General features: G+C 44.6%; 1 protein-coding gene across 2 annotated transcripts in view; it reads right to left on the bottom strand.

Moving 5' to 3' along the window:
* LOC140732481 (IQ motif and ankyrin repeat domain-containing protein 1-like) overlaps positions 1-25,313 on the bottom strand; it is a 151,976-nt gene that overhangs the window by 26,977 nt on the left and 99,686 nt on the right. For both annotated transcript variants that reach the window (XM_073055195.1, XM_073055194.1), the window contains one exon: positions 25,137-25,245. In XM_073055195.1, the coding sequence (XP_072911296.1) occupies positions 25,137-25,245 (109 nt within the window). The remainder of the gene's footprint in view (positions 1-25,136; positions 25,246-25,313) is intronic.

Genomic DNA, 25,313 nt, shown 5'->3' with positions numbered 1-25,313 from the left:
TAATCTGCCTGTTTACTTCTTCCACCAAAGTGCATGACCATTGTTAAGTGTGATGAGAAAACCATGGGGAGATGGGGTCCAGAGTTGACTCCCCCTGAACTATGCTGCTAATGAGAGAGAGAGATAAAGAGGGGGAGAGGTGCCATGCTGCACATGCTGATAATGAGAGAGACACAAGGATTTAAAATTATGGCTTCTTCGCTGATTGTTGACTTTACTTCCAAGGACTTTGCCTACTTGTGTGAATCCTTGCTGACACAGCAGAGTGATGCCAGGTGCCTGCTGAGACAGCAGGGAGTGGCCCAGTTTGATGGACATGGAGTTGATGGATGGCTGGTACCCCGGCAGGAGAGATAAAAGATGAGTCTGCTGAGACACAGGCAGACATGCCACTGGACACTGAAAGAGTGTTATGCACCCACAGGAAGGTGGGGGCTTGGAGGATAGATTCGGGGGAAATCGGTCAGAGGCTTACAGTGTGTGAAACCAGGCCGGTGGGGTCTTGTGTGTGTGTCTATCCACGCCTGCGTGATGAGCCCACCACTGAAGAACGGTCTGGTTTGGAATGGAGGGGTCATAATTGATGACCACAATGGTACAATGGAACAAGAAGACAACGGAAGGTTTCCCTGCTGCAGCTGCTCATCTCTCGCTCACTCCCTCTCTCTCTCTCCAATGTCACAACAGCAACTACCTCAACACAAACTGAACTGAACTGAACTCTGCATTATCTTAAGACTATTCATTTACCCTTAGATTATGATAGAGCTTCATTTTGATTCTTATTCCTACACTTCTGTATTTATCATTGCTAACCTGTTTTATATGTATATTTGCATTTTTAATACTGTATTACTTAGTTTACTAATAAACACCATTAGTTACAGTATCACCAGACTCCAACGTATTATTCCATTTCTGCTGGGTTAGTAACCCAGTCACGGGTTACGTCACAAATTGGGGGCTCGTCCGGGATTTTGACATTCAGAACGGGAGGTTGTTGAATTGATTGGGTAAAATTCCCTTATCTGATTTGGTTGTGTGGGAGACCAAATAGGTAGTCATCAGAAATGGAGATTGACAAATTTCTAAGGGAACCAACTTCGGAGGCATTAGAGGATGCCAGAAAGTTGGAATTGTTGAATATTTCGGAACGGTTGAAACTTGTGAGGGTGAAACCAGCAATGAGGAAGTCAGAGATACAGAGAGCCATAGTTGACCACTATGTATCTGAGGGGTGTTTTCCAAAGAGGAGCAGGAGATGTTTCCCGAGAGTAAACCCAGTGGGGTTCAGCTTCAGCTTCAGATGGAGAGATTAAGGATGGAGGAGGAGGAAAGGAAAGGGGAGCATGAGCTCCGACTAATGAAGCTGGCGTCTGAGGAGGCCAAAAGGAGGAGTGAGAGGGAGAAAGAGGAAAAGGAATGAGAGCACGAGGAAAGGGAGAAAGAAAGGCAGTATGAGATGGATAAGTTATGAGCGTTGCAGGCAGGGGGACACGTGGTGGACCCAAACAGGGGGTTCAAGATTGGTCAGGAGGTTAAGTTGGTACCCCCATTTGAGGAGATGGATGTCGATAGGTACTTCCTCCATTTTGAGAAAGTTGCTAGGAATCAGGACTGGCTAAGGAGAAGTGGGCTGTTCTGTTGCAGAGCGTTCTTAAGGGGAAGGCTCAGCAAGCCTATTCGGCATTGTCTATGGATGAGGATAAAGATTATGATGAAGTAAAGAGGGCTATACTGAGGAGGTACGAGTTGGTTCCAGAGGCATACCGGCAGAAGTTCTGGAATTTGAAGAAGCCGTGGGACTGCACGTATTTAGAATTTGCCCATGAGATGCAAATGTATTGTGAACGCTGGTGCGCCTCAAAAGGGGTCAATGGAGATTTTGATAAACTGAAACAGCTGATGCTGATTGAGCAGTTTAAAAGTTGCTTCCTTGAGGGTATGAGGACGCACTTGGATGAGAAAGAGGCAGAGACTCTGTCTGCGACTGCCAAGTTAGCAGACAAGTATGCCTTAACTCACAAGATAAAATTTTCCCCAAATAAGAGCTACCAGAGAGGCAGTAGGGACGGTAGAGAAAGTCCACTGGTTAAGTCAGAGAATAAACTGGGGACTAGTGGAAAGGGTAAGGAGGAGGAAAAGCAGGCTGGAAGGAAGTTTCCCAGCTTTATGTGTTATAATTGTGGGAAGGCTCGTCACATAGCATCTAAGTACCTGGCTCGAAGAAAGAAACAGGAAAAGGAAAGGCGACAACCCCGACTGGCTGCATTGGGCTGGTCAACAGACCGATGAGGAAGGAGAGGTCAGATAGAGTTCAAGAGAGGCACGAGAAGTTTATTTCGGACGGGTTGGTATCGGTGAAGAAGGGGCCAACCCCAGTTCCAGTGCGGATCTGGAGAGACACTGGGGCTTATCAGTCATTGATCTTAAGAAAGGTGTTAGAATTCAGTGCTGAGACCGAGACCAGGGAGGTAAATGTGATAAAAGGTATCGGACAAGGGACTGAAGCCAAACCTTTGCGCAAGATATTTCTGAAATGTGACTTGGTATCTGGACCAGTCACAATAGGTGTGCAGTCTGAACTACCGATGGACGACGTGGATATCTTACTCGGTAATGATCTTGCAGGTGGGGATATGTACTCAGCAGTGAAGCTGACGAGCAAGCCTGTAAGTGCTGAGGATCCGCCCATAAATTCCAAGATTTATCCCGCCTACGCAGTAACCCGCAGCATGTCGAGAAAAGCGGTTGAGACTGGCACAAATTTAACTGAGTCCAGTGTTGATTTAGCTGAGAGATTTTTACCAGCCTTGCACCAGGAGGGGTTGAAGGATGAGAAGAAAGAGGATAGTGGAGCTAAGGAAAGTAAGGGAGAGGAGGTGGACTTACCATTAGTGAGGAAGGAACTTATAAAGGAGCAGAGACGTGATGAGGTGCTTGTGGCATTGAAGGAGACAGCTCTCTCTGAAGCGGGAATTAAGAAGGAACCAGTGGGCTACTATATGAAGGAGGGAGTATTAATGAGAAAGTGGAAGCTGACCACCGTGCTGGCAGATGAGGACTGGGCGGTGGTACACCAGGTGGTGGTTCCGAAGTTTTTATCGGGACGAAATTTTGAACCTGGCCCATAAGATCCCCTAGGTGGACATTTTGGAGTGAGGAAGACCATAGATAGAGTTATGAGAGACTTTTACTGGCCAAACATGAGGAAGGATATTATCGACTATTGTAGAAGGTGTCACACGTGTCAGGTGGTAGGAAAGCTGAACCAGGTTATCCCTAAGGCACCCCTTCGACCGATACCCACTTTTGGGGAACCTTTTTGCCGAGTCATTGTGGATTTTGTGGGTCCTCTGCCTAGAACGGCGAGTGGGCAGCAGTTTGTAATGACCATTATGTGTGCTGCCACTAGATTCCCGGAGGCTGTGCCCCTGGGGAACATCAAAGCTCCTGCGGTGGTAAAGGCACTCATAAAACTTTTCACCACGGTAGGGTTGCCTAGGGAGATTCAGTCAGATCAGGGGAGTACCTTCACGTCCCGCACATTCCAGCAGATGATGTCTGAGATGGGAGCGAAACAAATTTTAGCCTCCGCATACCACCCGGAATCTCAAGGGGCATTGGAAAGATTCCACGCGACCTTAAAGACCATGATTAAAACTTACTGTCAGGAAAATACTCGAGACTGGGATGATGCATTGCCACTTCTGCTATTTGCAGTGAGGGACACGGTTCAGCCCATTCGAGCTGGTTTTCAGTCATAGGCCCAGAGGACCTCTGACCTTACTTAAAGAGCAATGGTCGAACCCAACAGTGCATGTCAATGTGATTGACTATTTTTTGAAATTCTGAGAGAGGCTTAGCAGGATATGTGACCTTGCCAAGGAAAATCTACGGGACTCCCAAGCTAAAATGAAGCAGTGGTATGATAGACGAGCACGAGAACAGGTTTTTCAAGTGGGCGACAAGGTCTTAGTTCTGTTCCCATTAGTGACCAACCCCCTACAGGCAAGCTTCCAAGGTCCGTACAAGGTAATTTAGAAAATAGATTCTCTAACCTATGTTATCGAAACCCCTGATAGGAAGAAGCCGAGCCAGTTGGTACTCGTTAATATGCCGAAAGGTTATCATGATTCAAAAGCCGCGACAGTCGATGCTGTCACGAAAACAAATGAGGCTGTAAGGATTGATAATGAGGGGCCCGAGCATCTTGAAAAGATAAACATAGTGCCCACCAGACTAGAAAACTCTGTTGTTTTGGCCAACTTTGCTGATAAGGTCAGTCATTTGAAGTCTGGACAGAGGGAGCAGCTGACAAAGCTAATTAACCGGCATGCAGATTTATGTCCAGACGTTCCGAGGGGATGCGAGGGAACAGTACATGATGTTATTGTTACTTCAGCCCAGCCTATTAAGCAGCACCCCTATCTGATGAATTTGGAAAAGAGCAAGCTAGTGGAAAAAGAAATTGAACATATGCTAGCTGCTGGTATTATCACGGAATCTTCCTCAGCGTGGGCATCTCCATGCGTGGTTGTCCTGAAGCCTGATGGTAGTGTATGGTTTTGTACAGATTACAGGAAGGTGAATACCATCACAAAGACTGATGCTCACCCTATCCTAAGGGTGGATGATTGCATTGATAAAGTGGTTAAGGCTAGATACATCACCAAGATTGACTTGTTAAAAGGATACTGGTGTGTTCCTTTAACTGCCAGGGCTCGAGAAATTTCAGCATTTGTCACTCCATCAGGGTTATGTGAGTATAATGTCTTGCCTTTTGGAATGAAAAACGCTGCAGGGACATTTCAGAGAATGATTGACTCAGTGATTAAAGGGTTAAAGAACACAGGGGCTTACATTGACGATTTAGTGGTTTGGAGTGATACATGGGATGAACACATTGAGGCTGTGGAGGAACTGGTTAAACGAATGTCTGCAGCCAATCTCACAGTGAACCTTGCCAAAAGTGAGTTCGGCCATGCCACTGTCACATACCTGGGGTATGTGGTAGGACAGGGGCAGCTGGCCCCTGTGCAGGCCAAAGTAGAGGCTATTTCTGAGGTTCCTGTCCCAACAAATAAGAGAGCACTGAGAAGGTTTTTGGGAAGGGTGGGGTACTATCGGAAGTTTTGTAAGAGCTTTGCGGATATTGCCCTCCCTCTTACAAAGCTCTTGCAAAAGAATGAAAAGTTTGTGTGCAGCAATCCTTGCCAAGAAGCCTTTGAGAGGCTGAAAACTATACTATGTTACCACCCTGTGTTAAAAGCGCCTGACTTTTTGAAACCCTTCTCCTTGGCAACCGATCCAAGTGACGAGGCTGCAGGAGCGGTGTTACTGCAGAAAGCTGAGGACGAAATTGAACACCCAGTGGCTTATTTCTCTAGGAAGTTCAATGTGCACCTGAAAAATTATTCCACTGTAGAAAAAGAATTACTGTCACTTATTCTGGCATTACAGCATTTTGAGATTTACATTTGTCCAGCACAGAAGCCATTGCTAGTTTATACTGATCACAACTCATTGTTATTTATGACTAATATGAAGAGTAAAAAGTTATTAAGTTGGAGTCTGATGTTACAAGAATTTGATATATAGATACAACATGTAAAGGGAACTGACAATGTAATTGCTGATTGTTTATCTAGGTGTCAGATTTGAAATTATATCTGTGTTACTCTGTTGGCTAATGACTGCATCTGTATTATATTAGACTCTGTAATGTGCTTTACTATTGAATTTCTGCCCCCCCCCCAGTAAAAATTCTTTTAAGGGTGGGGGTGTTATGTGTGATGAGAAAACCATGGGGAGATGGGGTCTAGAGTTGACTCCCCCTGAACTATGCTGCTAACGATAAAGAGGGAGAGAGGCGCCATGCTGCACATGCTGATAATGAGAGAGACACAAGGATTTAAAATTATGGCTTCTCCGCTGATTGTTGACTTTACTTCCAAGGACTTTGCCTACTTGTGTGAATCCTTGCTGACACAGCAGAGTGATGCCAGGTGCTTGTTTAGACAGCAGGGAGTGGCCCAGTTTGATGGACATGGAGTTGATGGATGGCTGGTACTCCGGCAGGAGAGATAAAAGATGAGTCTGCTGAGACACAGGCAGACATGCCACTGGACACTGAAAGAGTGGGGGCTTGGAGGATTATGTCCACTAACAGGAAGGTGGGGGCTTGGAGGATCGATTCGGGGGAATCGGTCAGAGGCTCACAGTGTGTGAAACCAGGCCGGTGGGGTCTTGTGTGTGTGTCCACCCTCGCCTGGGTGATGAGCCCACCACTGAAGAATGGTCTGGCTTGGAACGGAGGGGTCATAATCGGTGACTACAATGGTACAACGGAATAAGAAAACAACAGAAGGTTTGCCTGCTGCAGCTGCTCATCTCTCTCTCTCTCTCTCTCTCTCCAATGTCACAACAGCAACTACCTCAACCCAAACTGAACTGAACTCTGCATTACCTTAAGACTATTCATTTACCCCTAGACTATGATAGAGCTTGGCTTTGATTCTTATTCCTACACTTCTGTATTTATCATTGCTAACCTGTTTTATATGTATATTTGCATCTTTGATACTGTATTACTTAGTTTACTAATAAACACCTTTAGTTACAGTACCACCAGACTCCAACGTATCATTCCATTTCTGCTGGTTTAGTAACCCAGTCACGGGATACATGACACCATACAGTTTCCAACATTGTATTTCATTTGCCACTTCTTTGCCCATTCCCCTAAACCATCAAAGTCTCTCTGCAGGCTCACTTTTTCCTCAACCCTACCCACTCCTCCACCTAACTCTGTGGAAAAAGCCTGCTTGAATTTACTCTGTCTATACCCATCATAATTTTGTGCTCCTTTATCAAAACTTTTCTCAATCTTCAATGTTCTAGAGAATAAAGTCCTAAGCTATTCAACCTTTCCCCTATATTTCAGGTCCTGCCAACATTCTTGTAAATTTTCTCCACATTCTTTCAATCTTATTGATACCTTTCCTGTAGGTAGGTGACCAGAGCTTCACACAATACTCCAAATTAGGACTACTACCAATGTCTTATATAACTTCAACATAACATGCTATAGCTCCAGTACTCGGTACTTTGATCTATGAAGGCCATAGTGAGAAAAGCAGTCTTAATGACCATATCTACCTGTGATGCTGCATTCCAAGAATTATAAATCTGTACTTAGAGATCCCTTTGTTCTCCTGCGCTCCTCAATGCCAAAAAAAACACACCATGCAAGTTCCCCCCTGGTTTGTCATCCCAAAGTGCAACTCCTCGCACTCATCTGCAATAAATTCCATCTGCCATTTTTCAGCAGCTCCAGATCCCATTGCAAGCTTTGATAGCCTTGGTGTCATCTGCCAATTTCCTGATTCAGTTTACTACACTATCATCCAGATCATTGATATAGTTGACAATAAAAATAGATTCAGCACCTATCCCTGTGGCACACCACTAGTCAAAGGCCTCAAGTCAGAGAGGCAACCATCTACCACAACTCTCTGGCTTCTCCTGTAAAGGGAATGTCTCATTAAATTTAGTACCCCATCATGTATGCCAAGTGACTGAACTTTCTCCCATGCATGAGCTTGTCAAATACCTTGCTAAGGTCCACTATCTTGCCTTCATCAAAATTCATGGTACTTCCTCAAACAACTGTAAGATTGATTAAGCATGGCCTATCATACACAACACCATGTTGATCATCCGTAATCAGTCGCTGCATATCCAAATATTTAAGTATCCAATACCTTCAATAACCTTCCCACACCAGCCTCTAACTTCCCAACTTATTCTTCTGACCTTTCTTAACTAAAGGAACAGCATTAGCTATCTTTAAATCCACTGCTACTTCACCTGTAGCTGAGGACTTCTTTAAAATTTCAGCTAGGGCCCCTACAAATTCTGCATTAGCCTAACACAAGGTCCAAGAAAACAACTTGTCAGGCATTTTGGATTTATCCACCCTAATTTGCCTCAAAACAGGAAACACTTCAATCTAACCCTTTCTTCCCACATAGTCCTCAATATTTCTTACATCCATGTGTCTATCTTAAGAGTCTCTTGAACATCTCTAATGTATCTGCCTCTATCACCACCCTGGAAGCCGACCCACATACTCACAATTCTCTGCTACCCACTCTATACTTTCCTCCAATTACTTTAACATCTGCCCTATGCAATTAGCTACATCCACTCTGGGATAAAAATCTTTGCAGTCTACTCCATTAATATCGCTTATCATCATATACATCACTATCATCCCTCCCGACTGACTCCATCAAACCAAGGACACATTGCACGTATCCAACTCACTTGAGACATTGTCAGAAGATGATAAATGGTGGGTCAGGGATGGGTCAAGATTTGGGCCCTGTGTGGGGATGGGTTTAGTCTGGTTTTGGAATTTGTTATGGCCAGTGTTGGTTCACGGTCAGGCTTTAGTCAGGGTCTGGTCCAGGTTGGGTTGGTCAGGCTCTGTCATGGGTCAGAATCTGGCGCTGGTCAGGGTTAACATAGAAAACCTACAGCACAATACAGGGCCTTCAGCCCACAATGCTGTGCCGAACATGTACTTACGTTAGAAATTACCCAGAGCCCTCTATTTTTCTATGCTCCTTGTACCCATCCAGGAGTCTCTTAAAAAATTCTACTGTATCCACTTCCACCACAACCACTATTCTAAATACTCACCATCTCTATGTAAAAAACTTACCCTTGATATCTCCTCTGTACCTACTTCCAAGCACATTAAAACTGTGCCCTCTCGTGTTAGCCATTTCAGCCCTGGGAATATGCCTCTGACTATCTGCATGATCAATGCCTCTCATCATCTTATACACCTCTATCAGGTCACCTCTCATCCTCTGTCACTCCAAGGAGAGAAGCCCAAGTTCACTCGACGTACTTTCATAAGCCATGCCCCCCAATCCAGGCAACATCCTTGTAAATCGTACAACACGCTGGAGGAACTCAGCAGGTCGGGCAGCATCCGTAGAAATGAGCAGTCAACGTTTCAGGCCAAGACCCTTCATCAGGACTGAAGAGGGAGGGAGCAGGGGCCCCATAAAGAAGGTGGGGGGAGGGTGGGAAGGATGAGGCTTTCCATTCCAGGACATCTCAAATGTCCTCTTTCTTTAAGGATTGTGGTTTCCTTCTGCCGTCATCGATGCCCTCACCCGCATCTCCAGTCACCACAACAGGGATCGAGTTCCGCTTGTCCTCACCTACCACCCCACCAACCTCCAGATCCAGCATATTATCCTCTGCAACTTCCGCCAACTTCAACAGGACCCCACCACTAAGCACATCATTCCCTCTCTATCCCTCTCTTCTTTTCGCAGGGATTGTTCCCTTTACAACTGCCTGGTCCACATGTCCCTCCCCACAGATCTCCCACCTGGCACTTATCCCTGCAAGTGTAAGTGCTACACCTGTCCCTACACCTCCTCTCTTACCACCATTCAGGGCCCAAAACAGTCCTTCCAGGTGAGGCAACACTTCACTTGTGAGTTTGTTGGGGTCATCTATTGCATCCAGTGCTCCTGGTGCGGCCTCCTCTACATCAGTGAGACCCGACGCAGATTGGGGGACTGCTTCATCAAGCACCTCCACTCCATCCGCCACAACAGACAGGATCTCCAGGTTGCCACCCACTTCAACTCTGCTTCACATTCCCATTCGGATATGTCCATACATGGCCTCCTCTACTGCCATGATGAGGCCAAACTCAGGTTGGAGGAGCAACACCCCATATACCGTCTGGGTAGTCTCCAGCCCCTTGGCATGAACACTGAATTCTCCAACTTCTGGTAATTCCTTCCCTCTTCCTTCCCCCATCCCAGTTTCACTCTGCCTCCTCCTCCAGCTGCCTATCACCTCTCTCATGATTCTGCCTTCTTCTTCATAGTGCTTTCCCCTTACTGGCTGTTCACCAAGCACCTACCAGCCTTCTCCTTCCCACCCTCCCCCACCTTCTTTATAGGGCCCCTGTCCCCTCCCTCTTCAGTCCTGATGAAGGATCTCGGCCTGAAATGTTGACTGCTCATTTCCACGAATGCTGCCCGACCTGCTGAGTTCCTGCGGCATGTTGTTCATGTTGCTTTAACCATAGCATCTGCAGTGTACATTGTATTTATCTTTGTAAATCTCCACTACACACTTTCTAAAGTTTTCAACATCTTTCCTATAGTGAGAGGACCAGAACAGTACACAAAGTGGGGTCTGACCAGGATCCTATATAGCCGTAACATTATGGCTCTTGAACTCAGTCTCATGGTTGATGAAGACCAATACACTGTATGCCTTCTTAACCACAGTTAACCTGCGCAGCAGCTTTGAGCGTCCAATAGACTGGGAACCCAAGATCCCTCTGATCCCCCACACTGTCAAGAGTCTACCGTTAATACTATATTCTGCCATCATATTTGACTTACCAAAATGAATGACCTCACACTTATCTGGGTTGAACTCCATCTACCATTTCTCAGCCCAGTTTTACATCCTATCAATGTCCCGCTGTAGCTTCTGACAGCACTCCACATGATCCACAACACCTCCAACCGTTGTGTCATCAGCAAATTTACTAACCCATCCTTCCACTTCCTCATCCAGGTCATTTATGAAAATCATGAAGAGTTGGGGTCCCAGAACAGATCCCTGAGGCACACCACTGGTCACCGACCTCCATGCAGAATATGACCCATCTACAACCAATCTTTGCCATCAGTGGGCAAGCCAGTTCTGGATCCCCAAAGCAATGTCCCCTTGGATCCCATGCCTCCTTACTTTCTCAATAAGCCTTGCATGGGGTATCTTATCAAATGCCTTGCTGAAATCCATATACACTACATCTACTGCTCTATCTTCATCAATGTGTTTAGTCAGATCCTTAAAAAATTCAATCAGGCTCGTAAGGCATGATCTGACTTAGACAAAGCCATGCTGACTATTCCTAATAATATTATGTCCCTCTAAATGTTGATAAATCCTGCCACTTGGGATCTTCTCCATCAACTTATCAACCACTGAAATAAGACTCACTGGACTATAATTTCCTGGGTTAACTCTACTCCCTCTCTTGAATAATGGAACAATATTTGCAACCCTTCAATCCTCTAGAGCCTCTCCCATCCCCATTAATGATGCAAAGATCATCACCAAAGGCTCAGAAATCTCCTCTCTCACCTCTTACAGTAGCCTGGGGTACATCTCGTTCAGTTATCGAACTTGATGCTTTCCAAAAGCTCCTGTACATCCTCTTTCTTAACATCTATAAGCTCAAGCTTTTCAGTCCACTGCAAGTCATCCCTACAATTTCCAAGATCCTTATCCATAGTGAATACTGAAGCAAAGTATTCATTAAGTACCTCTTCTATCTCCTCCGGTTCAATACACACTTTTGCACTGTCACACTTGATTGGTCCTATTCTCTCACGTTTTATCCTCTTGTTCTTCACATACTTGTAGAATATTTTGGGGTTTTCCTTAATCCTGTTCTGCCAAGGCCTTCTTATGGCCCCTCTGGCTCTCCTAATTTCTTTCTTAAGCTCCTTCCTGCTAGCCTTATAATCTTCTAGATCTTTATTATTACCTAGTTTTTTGAACCTTTCATAAACTCTTCTTTTCTTCTTGACTAGATTTGCAATAACCCTTGTACACCACAGTTCCTGTACCCTACAATCCTTTCCCTGTCTCATTGGAACGTACCTATGCAGAACTCCACGCAAATATCGCATGAGCATTTGCCACATTTCTTACGTACATTTCCCTGAGAACATCTGCTCTGAATTTATGCTTCCAAGTTCCTGCCTGATAGCCTCCTATTTCCCCTTACTCCAATTAAATGCTTTCCTAACTTATCTGTTCCTATCCTCTCCAATGTTATGGTAAAGGAGATAGAATTGTGATTGCTATCTCCAAAATGCTCTCCGACTGAGAGATCTGACACCTGACCAGGTTAATTTCCCAATACCAAATCAAGTACAACCTCTCTTCTTGCAGGTTTATCTACATACTGTGTCAAGAAACCTTCTTGAACACACCTAACAAACTCCACCCCATCCAAATCCCTCTCTCTGGGGACATGCCAATCATTATTTGGGAAATCAAAATCTCCCACCATGACAACCCTGTTATTATTACACCTTTCGAGAATCTGTCTCCTTATCTGCTCCTCAATGTCCCTGCTTTTATTGGGTGGTCTATAAAAAACACCCAGTAGGGATATTGACCCCCTTAATGTTCCTAACTTCCACCCACAGAGATTCCGTAGACAATCCCTCCATGTCTTCCTGCTTTTCTGCAGCCATGAAACTATCTCTGATTAACAGTGCCAAGCTCCCACCTCTTTTGCCTCCCTCTCTGTCCTTTCTGAAACATCTAAAGCCTGGCGCTTGAAGTAACCGTTCCTGCCCCTGAGCCATCCAAGTCTCTGTAATGGCCACAACATCATATTGTATGCCCCTTGAAGTAAATGCCAATATTGCATTTGCCTTCTTTACCACAGACTCAACCTGTGAATTAACCTTCTGGGAGTCTCGCACAAGGATCCCATAGTCCCTTTTCACCTCTGTTCGAATTTTCTCCCCATTTAGATAATAGTCTTCACTATTGTTCCTTTTACCAAAATGTATTATCATACATTTCCCAACACTGTATTCCATTGGCCACATTTTTATCCATTCTTCCAATTTGTCTAAATTCTGCTGTGATTGCATTGCTTCCTCAGCACTACCTACCTCTCCACCTGTCTTCATATCATCCACTAACTTTGCCTCAAAGTCATCTATTCCATTATCTAAATCACTGACAATGTGAAAAGTAGCAGTCCCAATACTGACTCTTGAGGAACACCACTAGTCAGTGGCAGCCAACCAGAATAGGCCCCTTTTATTCCCAGTCACTGCCTCCTGTCTGTCAGCCATTCTGCTATCCATGCCAGTATCCAGTATGACTGGACTGCCAACACAGATGCCTTGTGCAGGAAGGCACAGAGTTGACAGTACTTCCTTAGAAGGTTGGCATCATTCAATGTCTGTAGTGAGATGCTGAAGATGTTCTATAGGTCAGTTGTGGAGAGCGCCCTCTTCTTTGTGGTGGCATGTTGGGGAGGAAGCATTAAGAAGAGGGACGCCTCACGTCTTAATAAGCTGGTAAGGAAGGCGGGCTCTGTCGTGGGCAAAGTACTGGAGAGTTTAACATCGGTAGCTGAGCGAAGGGCGCTGAGTAGGCTACGGTCAATTATGGATAACTCTGAACATCCTCTACATAGCACCATCCAGAGACAGAGAAGCAGTTTCAGCGACAGATTACTATCGATGCAATGCTCCTCAGACAGGATGAAGAGGTCAATACTCCCCAATGCCATTAGGCTTTACAATTCTACCGCCAGGACTTAAGAACTTTTTAAAAGCTATCATTAATGCTTTTTGAGATAGTGATTTAGATGCATATCATATTTTTTACTGAGTTAAGTATTGTATGTAATTAGGTTTGCTACAACAAGTGTATGGGACATTGGAAAAAAGTTGAATTTCCCCATGGGGATGAATAAAGTATCTATCTATCTATCTATCTATCTATCTTTCCTGTAATGCCATATGATTTTATCTTGTTCAGCAGCCTCCTGTGCGGCACATTATCAAAGGCCTTCTGAAAATTAAGTAAATGTCACCCACTACCTTTCCTTTGTCCACCCTGCTTGTTACATTCCTGAAGAATTCTAACAGATTTTTCACACAAGATTTCCCTTCACAAAAATCATTCTGATTTTGACTCATTTATGGGGTTATGGGATTACTTTATGGAATGGGGTTGGGTTGGTCAGGTTCTGAGTTTGGGACCATAAGACATATGACATAGGAGCAGAATTAGGCCATCTGGCCCATCGAGCTGCTCCACTATTTAAGCATGGCTGATCCTTTTTTTTAAAATCTCCTCCTCAACCCCAGTTCCCAGCCTTCTCCCTGTAACCTTTGATCCCATGTCCAGTCAAGAACCTATTAATCTCCTTATTTAAATACCATATAACCATATAACAATTACAGCACGGAAACAGGCCATCTCGGCCCTTCTAGTCCTTGCCGAGCGCTTACCCTCACCTAGTCCCACTGGTCCACACTCAGCCCATAACCCTCCATTCCTTTCCTGTCCATATATCTATCCCATTTTGCTTTAAATGACAATACTGAACCTGCTTCTACCACTTCTACTGGAAACTCGTTCCACACAGCTACCATTCTCTGAGTAAAGAAATTCCCCCTCGTGTTAACCTTAAACTTTTGCCTACTAACTCTCAACTCATGTCCTCTTGTTTGAATCTCCCCTACTCTCAATGGAAAAAGCCTATCCACATCAACTCTATCTATCCCACTCATAATTTTAAATACCTCTATCAAGACCCCCTCAACCTTCTACGCTCCAAAGAATAAAGACCTAACTTGTTCAGCCTAACCCTGTAACTTAGGTGCTGAAACCCAGGTAACATTCTAGAAAATCTTCTATGTACTCTCTCTATTTTGTTAATATTGTTCCTATAATTTGGTGACCAGAACTGTACACAATACTCCAAATTCGGCCTTACCAATGCCTTGTACAATTCTAACATTACATCCCAACTCCTATACTCAGTGCTCTGATTTATAAAGGCCAGCATACCAACAGCTTTCTTCACCACCCTATCCACATGAGATTCCACCTTCAGGGAACTATGCACCATTATTCCTAGATCACTCTGTTCTACTGCATTCTTCAATGCCCTACCATTTATCATGTATGTCCTATTTGGATTATTCCTACCAAAATGCAGCACCTCACCCTTATCAGCATTTAACTCCATCTGCCATCATTCAGCCCACTCTTCTAACTGGCCTAAATCTCTCTGCAAGCTTTGAAAACCTACTTCATTATCCACAATGCTACCTACCTTAGTATCATCTGCATACTTACTAATCCAATTTACCACCCCATCATCCAGATCATTAATGTATATGACTAACAACATTGGACCCAGTACAGATCTCGGAGGCACACCACTAGTCACCAGCCTCCAACCTGACAAACAGTTATCCACCACTACTCTCTGGCATCTCCCATTCAGCCACTGTTGAATCCATTTAACTACTTTAATATTAATATCTAATGACTGAACCTTCCTAACTAACCTTCTATGCGGAACCTTGTCAAAGGCCTTACTGAAGTCCATATAGACAACATCCATTGCTTTACCCTCGTCAACTTTCCTCGTAACCTCTTCAAAAAATTAAATAAGATTTGTCAAACATGACCTTCCACACACAAACCCATGCTGACTGTTCCTAATCAGACCCTGTCTATCCAGATAATTATATATAACATCTCTAAGAATTCTTTCCATTAATTTACCCACCACTGACGTCAAACTGACAGGCCTATAATTGCTAGGTTTACTCTTAGAACCCTTTTTAAACAATGGAACCACATAAGCAATACGCCAATCCTCCGGTACCATCCCCATTTCTAATGACATTTAAAATATTTCTGTCAGAGCCCCTGCTATTTCTACACTACCTTCCCTCAAGGTCTTAGGGAATATCCTGTCAGGACCTGGAGATTTATTCACTTTTATATTCCTTAAAAGCGCCAGTACTTCCTCCTCTTTAAACGTCATAGTTTCCATAACTTCCCTACTTGTTTCCCTTACATTGCACAATTCAATACCCTTCTTCTTAGTGAATACCAAAGAACAGAAATTGCTCAAAATCTCCCCCATCTCTTTCAGCTCCACACATAGCTGTCCACTCTGATTCTCTAAGGGACCAATTTTATCCCTCACTATCTTTTTGCTATTAATATAACTATAGAAACCCTTTGGATTTATTTTCACCTTACTTGCCAAAGCAACCTCGTATCTTCTTTTAGCTTTTCTAATTTCTTTCTAAAGATTCTTCTTACATTCTTTATATTCTTCGAGCACCTCATTTACTCCATGCTGCCTATATTTATTGGAGATATCTCTGTTTTTCCTAACCAAGTTTCCAATATCCCTTGAAAACCATGACTCTCTCAAACTTTTAACCATTCCTTTCAACCTAACAGGAACATAAAGATTCTGTACCCTCAAAATTTCACCTTTAAATGACCTCCATTTCTCTATTACATCCTTCCCATAAAATAAATTGTCCCAATCCACTCCTTCTAAATCCTTTCGCTTCTCCTCAAAGTTAGCCTTTCTTCAATCAAAAATCTCAACCCTGGGTCCAGTCCTATCTTTCTCCATAATTATATTGAAACAAATGGTATTGTGATCACTGGACCCAATGTGCTCCCCAACACATACGTCCGTCACCTAACCTATCTCATTCCCTAAAAGAAGATCCAACACTGCCCCTTCTCTAGTCGGTACCTCTATGTACTGCTGCAAAAAACTATCTTGCACACATTTTACAAACTCCAAACAATCCATCCCTTTTACAGTATGGGCTTCCCAGTGTATGTGTGGAAAATTAAAATCTCCCACAATCACAACCCTGTGCTTACTACAAATATCTGCTATCTCCTTGCAAATTTGCCCCTCCAATTCTCACTCCCCATTAGGTGGTCTATAATACACCCTTATAAGTGTTACTACACCTTTCCCATTCCTCAATTCCATCCAAATAGCCTCCCTAGACGAGCCCTCTAAATACACCCAACAAGCTGGCCTCCACAGCTGCATGTGGTGACAAATTCCACATATTCACCACCTTTTGACTAAAGAAATGTCTCCACATCTCTGTTTTGAAAGGGTGCCCCTCTATCCTGAGGCTGTGACCTCTTGTCCCAAACTCTCCCTCCATGGGAACATCCTTTCCACATCTACTCTGTCTAGGCCTTTCAACATTCGAAAGGTTTCAATGAGATCCCCCCTCATCCTTCTGAATTCCAGTGAGCACAGAGCCAGAGCCATCAAACGTTCCTCGTATGATTACCCTTTCAATCCTGGAATCATCTTTGTGAACCCCCTGTGCACCCTCTCTAATACCAGCACATCTTTCCTACAATGAGGGGCTCAAAAATGTTCACAATACTCAAGCTGAAGCCTCACCAGTGCCTTATAAATCTTCGGCATCATGTTCTTGCTCTTGTATTCCAGACCTCTTGAAATGAATGTCAATATGGCATTTTTCTTCCTCACCACCAACTCAACCTGCAAGTTAACCTTCAGGGTTCTGCACAAGGACTCTCAACTCCAACTGCATCTCTGATTCCTGGATTTTCTCCCCATTTAGAAAATAGTCCGTACATCTATTTCTACTATCGAAGTGTGTGACCATGCATTTTCCAACACTGTATTTCATTTGCCACTTTCTTGCCCATTCTCCTAATCTGTCCAGGTCTTTCTGCATCCTAACTGTTTCCTGAACACTACCTGCCCTCCAGCAATTTTTGTATCATCTGTAAACTTGCTAACAAAGCCATTTATTCCATCACCTAAATCATTGATATACAGCATAAAAAGAAGTGGTCCCAACACCAACACCACTGGAACACCACTAGTCACTGGCAGCCAATCAGAAAAGGATCCTTTTTTCCTACTCATTGCTTCCTACCTATCAGCCAATGCTCTAACCATGTTAGTAACTTTCCTGTAATGTCATGGGTTATTAACTTGGTAAGCAGCCTCATGTGTGGCAGCTTGTCAAAGTCCTTCTGAAAGTCCAAATATACAACATCCACTGCATCCCCTTTATTTATCCTACTTGTAATCTCCTCAAAGAATTCCAACAGGTTTGTCAGGCAGGATTTTCCCTGAAGGAAACCATGCCAACTTTGTACTATCTTGTCCTGTGTCACCAAGTACTCCATCACCTCATCCTTAACAATTGTCTCCAACACCTTCCCAACCACTGAGGTCAGGCTAACTGGTCTATAATTTCTTTTCTGCCGCCTTCCTCCTTTCCTAAAGAGTGGAGTGACATTTGCAATTTTACCGTCCTCTGGCACCATGCCAGAGTCCAATAATTTTTGAAAGATCATTTCTAATGCCACCACAATCTCTAATGCTACCTCTTTCAGAACCCTAGTGTGCAGTTCTTCTGGTCTGGATGAGCTTTCAGCTTTTCGAGCAGCTTCTCTCTGGTAATAGTAACTGCACTCACTTCTCTTCCTTCACACACAACATCAGGTATACTGCTAGTGTCTTTCACAGTGAAGACGGACACAAAATGCTCATTTAGTCCATCAGCAATCTCTTGTCCCCTATTATTGTTTCTCCTTCCTCATTTTCTAGTTCTATATCTACTCTGATTTCTCTTTTATTTTTAACATATTTGATAAAACTTCTACTATCCACTTTGATATTATTTGCTAGCTTGCTTTCATATTTCATCTTTTCTCTGTAGGTGTTTTGAAAACTTCCCAATCCTCTATCTTCCCACCAATTTTTGATTTGTTGTATGCCCTTTCTTTTGCTTTTACAAAAGCTTTGACTTCTCCTGTCAGCCATGATTGTATTATTTTACTATTTGCATATTTCCTCATTTTTGGAATACCCAATGTGCTGCAACTTCCTAATTTTTTCCAGAAACGCACACCATTGCTGCTCTGCTGGCATCCCTGTCAGAAGCTTTTTCCAATTTAATTTGGCCAGCTACTCTCTCATACCACTGTAAGAGAAAAAATACTGCTACATCAGACTTTACTTTCTCCCTATCAAATTTCAAATTGAACTCAATTATATTGTGATCACTGGTTCCTTAGGGTTCTTTTATGTTTAGCTCCAGTTCACCTCCAGTTCCCATTGTGAAGAGAAGATCGTGCCTCATGAGCCTGATTGAGTTTTTTGAAGAGGTAACAAAAGAAATTGATGAGGGTAGGGCAGTGGATGTGGTCTACATGGACTTTAGCAAAGCATTTGACAAGGTCCCTCATGAGAGACTCATCCAGAAAGTCATGAGGCATGGGATAAGTGGAACATTGGCTGTTTGGATAAAAAATTAGCTTAAAGGAAGAAAGCAGAGGGTAGTAGTGGAAGGAAAGTATTCTGCCTGGAGGTCGGTGACTAGTGGAGTGCCGCAGGGATCTGTCCTGGGACCCCTGTTATTTGTGATTTTTATAAATGACCTGGATGTAGAGGCGGAAGGATGGGTGAGTAAGTTTGCGGATGACACGAAGATTGGAGGCGTTGCGGATGGAGCTGTAGGTTGTCGAAGGTTAAAGAGGATATAGACAGGCTGCAGAGTTGGGCAGAAAAATGGCGGATGGAGTTCAATCCGGACAAGTGTGAGGCGATGCATTTTGGAAGGACAAACCAGAAGACTGAGTACAGGATTAATGGTCAGTTACTTAAGAGTGTGGATGAACAAAGGGACCTTGGGGTTCAAATCCATACATCCCTCAAGGTCGCTGCACAAGTTGATAGGGTAGTTAAGAAGGCCTATGGGATGCTTAGCTTCATTAACAGGGGGATTGAGTTCAAGAGTAGAGAGGTCATGCTGCAACTCTACAAATCTCTGGTGAGACCGCACTTAGAGTATTGAGTTCAATTCTGGTCATCTCATTAAAGAAAGGATGTGGAAGCTATGGAGAGGGTGCAGTGGAGATTTACCAGGATGTTGCCTGGTTTGGAGAACAAGTCATATGAAGCAAGGTTAGCAGAGCTGGGACTTTTCTCTTTGGAGTGCAGAAGAATGAGAGGGGACTTGATAGAGGTCTACAAGATTATGAGAGGCATAGATAGGTTGGATAGTCAGTACCTGTTTCTCAGGGCACCAATAGCAAACACCAGAGGGCATATGTACAAAATTAAGGAAAGGAAGTTTAGGGGAGACATATACCATATAACCGTATAACAATTACAGCCCGAAAACAGGCCATCTCGGCCTTTCTAGTCCGTGCTGACGCTTACACTCACCTAGTCCCACTGGCCTGCACACAGCCCATAACCCTCCATTAATTTCCTGTCCATATACCTATCCAATTTTACTTTAAATGACAATACAGAAACTGCCTCTACCACTTCTACTGGAAGCTCATTCCACACAGCTACCACTCTCTGAGTAAAGAAATTCCCCTCGTGTTACCCTTGAACTTTTGCCTCCTAACTCTCAAATCATGTCCTCTTGTTTGAATCACCCCTACTCTCAATGGAAAAAGCCTATCCACGACAACTCGATCTATCCCCCTCATTATTTTAAATACCTCTATCAAGTCCCCCCTCAACTTTCTACACTCCAAAGAATAAAGACCTAACTTGTTCAATCTTTCACTGTAACTTAAGTGCTGAAACCCAGGTAACATTTTAGTAAATCTTCTCTGTACTCTCTCTATTTTGTTGATATCTTTCCTATAATTCGATGACCAGAACTGTACACAATACTCTAAATTCGGCCTTACTAATGCCTTGTACAATTTTAACATTACATCCCAACTCCTATATTCAATGTTCTGATTTATAAAGGCCAGCATACCAAAAGCTTTCTTCACCACCCTATCCACATGAGATTCCACCTTCAGGGAACTATGCACCATTATTCCTAGATCACTCTGTTCTAATGCATTCTTCAATGCCCTAACATTTACCATGTATGTCCTATTTTGATTATTCCTACCAAAATGTAGCACCTCTCACTTATCAGCATTAAACTCCATCGGCCATCATTCAGCCCACTCTTCTAACTGACCTAAATCTCTCTGCAAGCTTTGAAAACCTACTTTATTATCCACAACACCACCTACCTTAGTATCATCTGCATACTTACTAATCCAATTTACCACCCCATCATCCAGATCATTAATGTATATGACAAACAACATTGGACCCAATACCGATCCCTGAGGCATACCACTAGTCACTGGTCTCCAACCTGACAAACTGTAATCCACCACTACTCTTTGGCATCTCCCATCTAGCCACTGTTGAATCCATTTTACTACTTCAATATTAATACCTAATGATTGAACCTTCCTAACTAACCTTCCGTGCAGAACCTTGTCAAAGGCCTTACTGAAGTCCATATAGACAACATCCACTGCTTTACCCTCGTCAACTTTCCTCGTAACCTCTTCAAAAAATTCAATAAGATTTGTCAAATATGACCTTCCATGCACAAATCCATGCTGACTATTCCTAATCAGACCCTGTCTATCCAGATAATTATATATACCATCTCTAAGAATACTTTCCATTTATTTACCCACCACTGACGTCAAACGACAAGCCTATAGTTGCTAGGTTTACACTTAGAACCCTTTTTAAACAATGGAACCACATGAGCATTATGCTAATCCTCCAGCACCATCCCCATTTCTAATGACATTTGAAATATTTCTGTCAGAGCCCCTGCTATTTCTACACTAACTTCCATCAAGGTCCTAGGGAATATCCTGTCAGGATCCAGAGATTTATCCACTTTTATATTCCTTAAAAGTGCCAGTACTTCCTCCTCTTTAATTGTCATAGTTTCAGGGATAAGTTTTTTTACACAGAGGGTTGTGAGTGCCTGGAATGACTTGCCAGGGATGGTTGTGGAGGCTAAAACATTAGGGGTATTTAAGCAACACACATAAAATGCTGGTGGAACACAGCAGGCCAGGCAGCATCTAGAGGAAGAAGCACTGTCGCTGTTTTGGGCCGAGACCCTTCGTCAGGACTAACTGAATGGAAAGATAGTCAGAGATTTGAAAGTAGGAGGGGGAGGGGAAAATGTGAAATGATAGGAGAAGACCGGAGGGGGTGGGGTGAAGCTGAGAGCCAGAAAGGTGATTGGCAAAAGGGATACAGAGCTGGAGAAGGGAAAGGATCATGGGACAGGAGGCCTAGGGAGAAAGAAAGTGGGAGGGGAGCACCAGTGGGAGATGGAGAACAGGCAGAGTGATGGGCAGAGAGAGAAAGAAAAAAAGGGAGGGGTTTGTCGTGGTCCGGATTGGTTCCCCTTTAAATTTAGTTAGGTTGCGATCCGGACCATTGACTCCTTGTTCCCTTCTAATTCCGTTTCATGCATCCCTTGAGCTTGGCAATCAAGGTAATCTACCCTCGACCTGAACTGGCAGTTTATAAGCCCCTGGCTTTAGCCATTTGGGGAGAGAGTGTTAGGAAGCCTTATCAAGTCGCCGTTGCTACCACAAGCCAGAGTAATGCAGCCCGCATCAGAGTACTAGCAATTCGCCTTCCTTCGCCATTGTGGGTCTGGGCAAGGTCAATCTGCCAGGGGTGAGTTGAAGGCGGAGTTCCGGCTTGACATTCATGCCCATTGTCCGAGTCTACCACTTCAAGAAGAGTCTCAGCTCGGTGACTTAATAGTAGGAGGAGTTCCGGCTCGATGTTCATACCCATTGTCCGTGTCTATCCCCCTTGAAGAGTCCCGGCTCGGTGCCTGAGTGGAAGGTGGAGTCCTGGCTCAACGTTCATGACCATTGTCCATGTCTATCCCTCGAAGAAGAATCCTGGCTCGGTGCCTGAGCTGAAGGCGGAGTTCCGGCTCGATGTTCATGCCCATTGTCCGTGTCTACCCCTTGAAGAAGAGTCCTGTCCACATCTGTTCCCTTGAAGAAGAGTCCTGGCTCGATGCCTGATCTGAAGGAGGAGTCCTGGCTCAATGTTCCTGTCCTGTGTTTTGGTGTCCACATTTCTGGCTGCGGCGATCCATGGTGTCCACGTTTCTGGCTGCTGTGAATCAAGGTCCTAGTCTCCTAGTCCAGCGTCCGCAATGATCCAGGTTCCACATTCCCGGCTGCGGCGATCCATGGATCCCAGTCTCCAAGTCCAAGGGCCGTGGTGGTCCCAGTCCCCAAGGTCCCAGTCATGGCCGCAACGATCCATGTTCCCACTGTCCAAGACCAAGGTCCATGGCTGTCCATGTTCCCACTGTCCAAGTCCAAGGTCTGCGGCTGTCCATGTTCCCACTGTCCAAGTCCAAGTCCGCGGCTGTCCATGTTCCCACTGTCCAAGTCATGGCTGCGGCGATCCCAGTTCCCAGTTTCCAACTCCCAGGTCTGCGGCGATCCAAGTCCCTAGTCCCCTAGTCTGAGGTTCGTGTTCCTCTTTGTCCTCCTTGATTTCCTGATCTTCTGTGTAGCGAGTAATAAACGTTATTTTATTGTAACTAAGAAAGACGTGTTTGTGTCCTGCTTGTGGGTCCTCTCCCAGCACCCTTGTCCCCACCTTGTGACAGGGGAAAAAAAACTAAATAAATCAGGGATGGGGTAAGAAGGGGAGGAGGGGCATTAACAGAAGTTAGAGAAGTCGATGTTCATGCCATCAGGTTGGAGGCTACCCAGACGGTATATAAGGTGTTGTTCCTCCAACCTGAGTGTGGCTTTATCTTGACAGTAGAGGAGGCCATGGATAGACATATCAGAATGGGAATGGGACATGGAATTAAAATGTGTGGCCACTGGGAGATCCTGCTTTCTCTGGCGGACAGAGCGTAGGTGTTAAGCGAAATGGTCTCCCAGTCAGCGTCGGGTCTCACCAATATATAAAAGGCCACACCGGGAGCACCGGACGCAGTATACCACACCAGCCGACTCACAGGTGAAGTGTCGCCTCACCTGGAAGGACTGTCTGTGGCCCTGAATGGTGGTGAGGGAGGAAGTGTAAGGGCAGGTGTAGCACTTGTTCTGCTTACAAGGATAAATGCTGGGAGGGAGATCAGTGGGAAGGGATGGGGGGGACGAGTGGAGAAGGGAGTCGCAGAGGGTGCGATTCCTGCAGAAAGCAGAAAGAGAGGGGGAGGGAAAGATGTGCTTGGTCGTGGGATCCCGTTAGAGGTGGCGGAAGTTACGGAGAATTATACGTTGGATCCGGAGGCTGGTGGGGTGGTAGGTGAGGACAAGGGGGACCCTATCCCAAGTGGGGTGGTGGGCTGATGGGGTGAGGGCAGATGTGCAGGAAATGGGAGAGATGCGTTTGAGAGCAGAGTTGATGGTGGAAGAAGGGAAACCCCTTTGTTTAAAAAAGTAAGACATCTCCTTCGTCCTGGAATGAAAAGCCTCATCCTGAGAGCAGATGCGGCGGAGACGGAGGAATTGTGAGAAGGGGATAGCATTTTTGCAAGAGACAGGGTGGGAAGAGGAATAGTTCAGGTAGCTGTGAGAGTCTGTAGGCTTATAGTAGATATATTAGTAGTAGAGGGGTATTTAAGAGCCTCTTGGACAGGCACATAGATGAAAGAAAAATTAAGGGTAATGGGGTAGTATGGGTTTAGTACTTTTTTTAAGGATTATATGGGTCGGCACAATATGGAGGGCTGAAGGGCCTGTACTGTGCTGTAGTGTTCTATGGTTCTATTACATAACACCCAATCCAGTATATCTGATCACCTAGTAGGCTCAATGACAAGTTGCTCTCAAAAGCTATCTCTTAGGCATTCAGCAAACTCACTCTCTTGAGATCAATTACCAATCTGATTTTCCCTATTGACCTGTATGTTAAAATCTCCTATGACTACCATAACATTCCCCTTTTGACATGCCTTTTCTATTTCCTGTTGTAATCTGTGGTCCACCTCCCAGCCACTGTTGGGAGGCCTGTATATAACTGCTATCAAGGTCCTTTTACCCTTACAGTATCTTCACTCAACCCACAAAAATTCAATATCTTCTGATCCTATGTCACATCTTTCTACTGATTTGATGCCTTTCTTTACCAGCAGAGCCACACCACCCCTCTGCCTACCCTCTTATTCCTCTGATATAACATGTAATCTTGGACATTCAGCTCCCAACTACAACCATTCTTCAGCCATGATTCTGTGATGGCCACAACATCATACCTGGCGACCTGTAATATCGCAACAAGATCATCCACCTTACTTCTTATACGACGCACATTTAGACACAACATCTTGAGTACCGTATTTGCTATCCTTGATTCTGCATCCCTAATAATTTGATACTCAGCCTGTTGGTTGCAACTAAGACTCATCACCTGCCTGCCCTTCCTGACAATCTGACTGTACTCTATCTTTACTTTCCTACCATCTGTCCTATCCTGAGTCCCTTCACTTCGGTTTCCACCCCGCTGCCAAGCCAGTTTGGTTAGGATCCAGGGTGGGAGACTGAATTCGGTTAGGGTCTGCTTTGCGGTCTAAGTTTGGTTTGGGTCTGGTACAGGATGGTCTCCAGCTCCCGCTTTCAGTCGGCTCCTCGCTGTGACCCACCTCTCTGAAGCCTCTCCCTCAGCTGCAGCTTGGCCAGTGAGAGTTTCTGCTCTGCCTCGGCCGCTGCGGATCTCTTCACTGCCAGCAGTTCCTCTGCATCGTGGACAGCCTGAAGACAGAGGGAGGTGTCAGACCACTTTGGAAGTGCTGAGGACTACCCTATCTCATGCATCAGGC

The sequence above is a fragment of the Hemitrygon akajei genome, chromosome 8, assembly GCF_048418815.1.
Source record: "Hemitrygon akajei chromosome 8, sHemAka1.3, whole genome shotgun sequence".
In the NCBI taxonomy this organism is placed as follows: domain Eukaryota; kingdom Metazoa; phylum Chordata; class Chondrichthyes; order Myliobatiformes; family Dasyatidae; genus Hemitrygon; species Hemitrygon akajei.
Note: the sequence above shows the minus strand (reverse complement) of the source record. Positions and strands in the feature narration are given on the sequence as shown.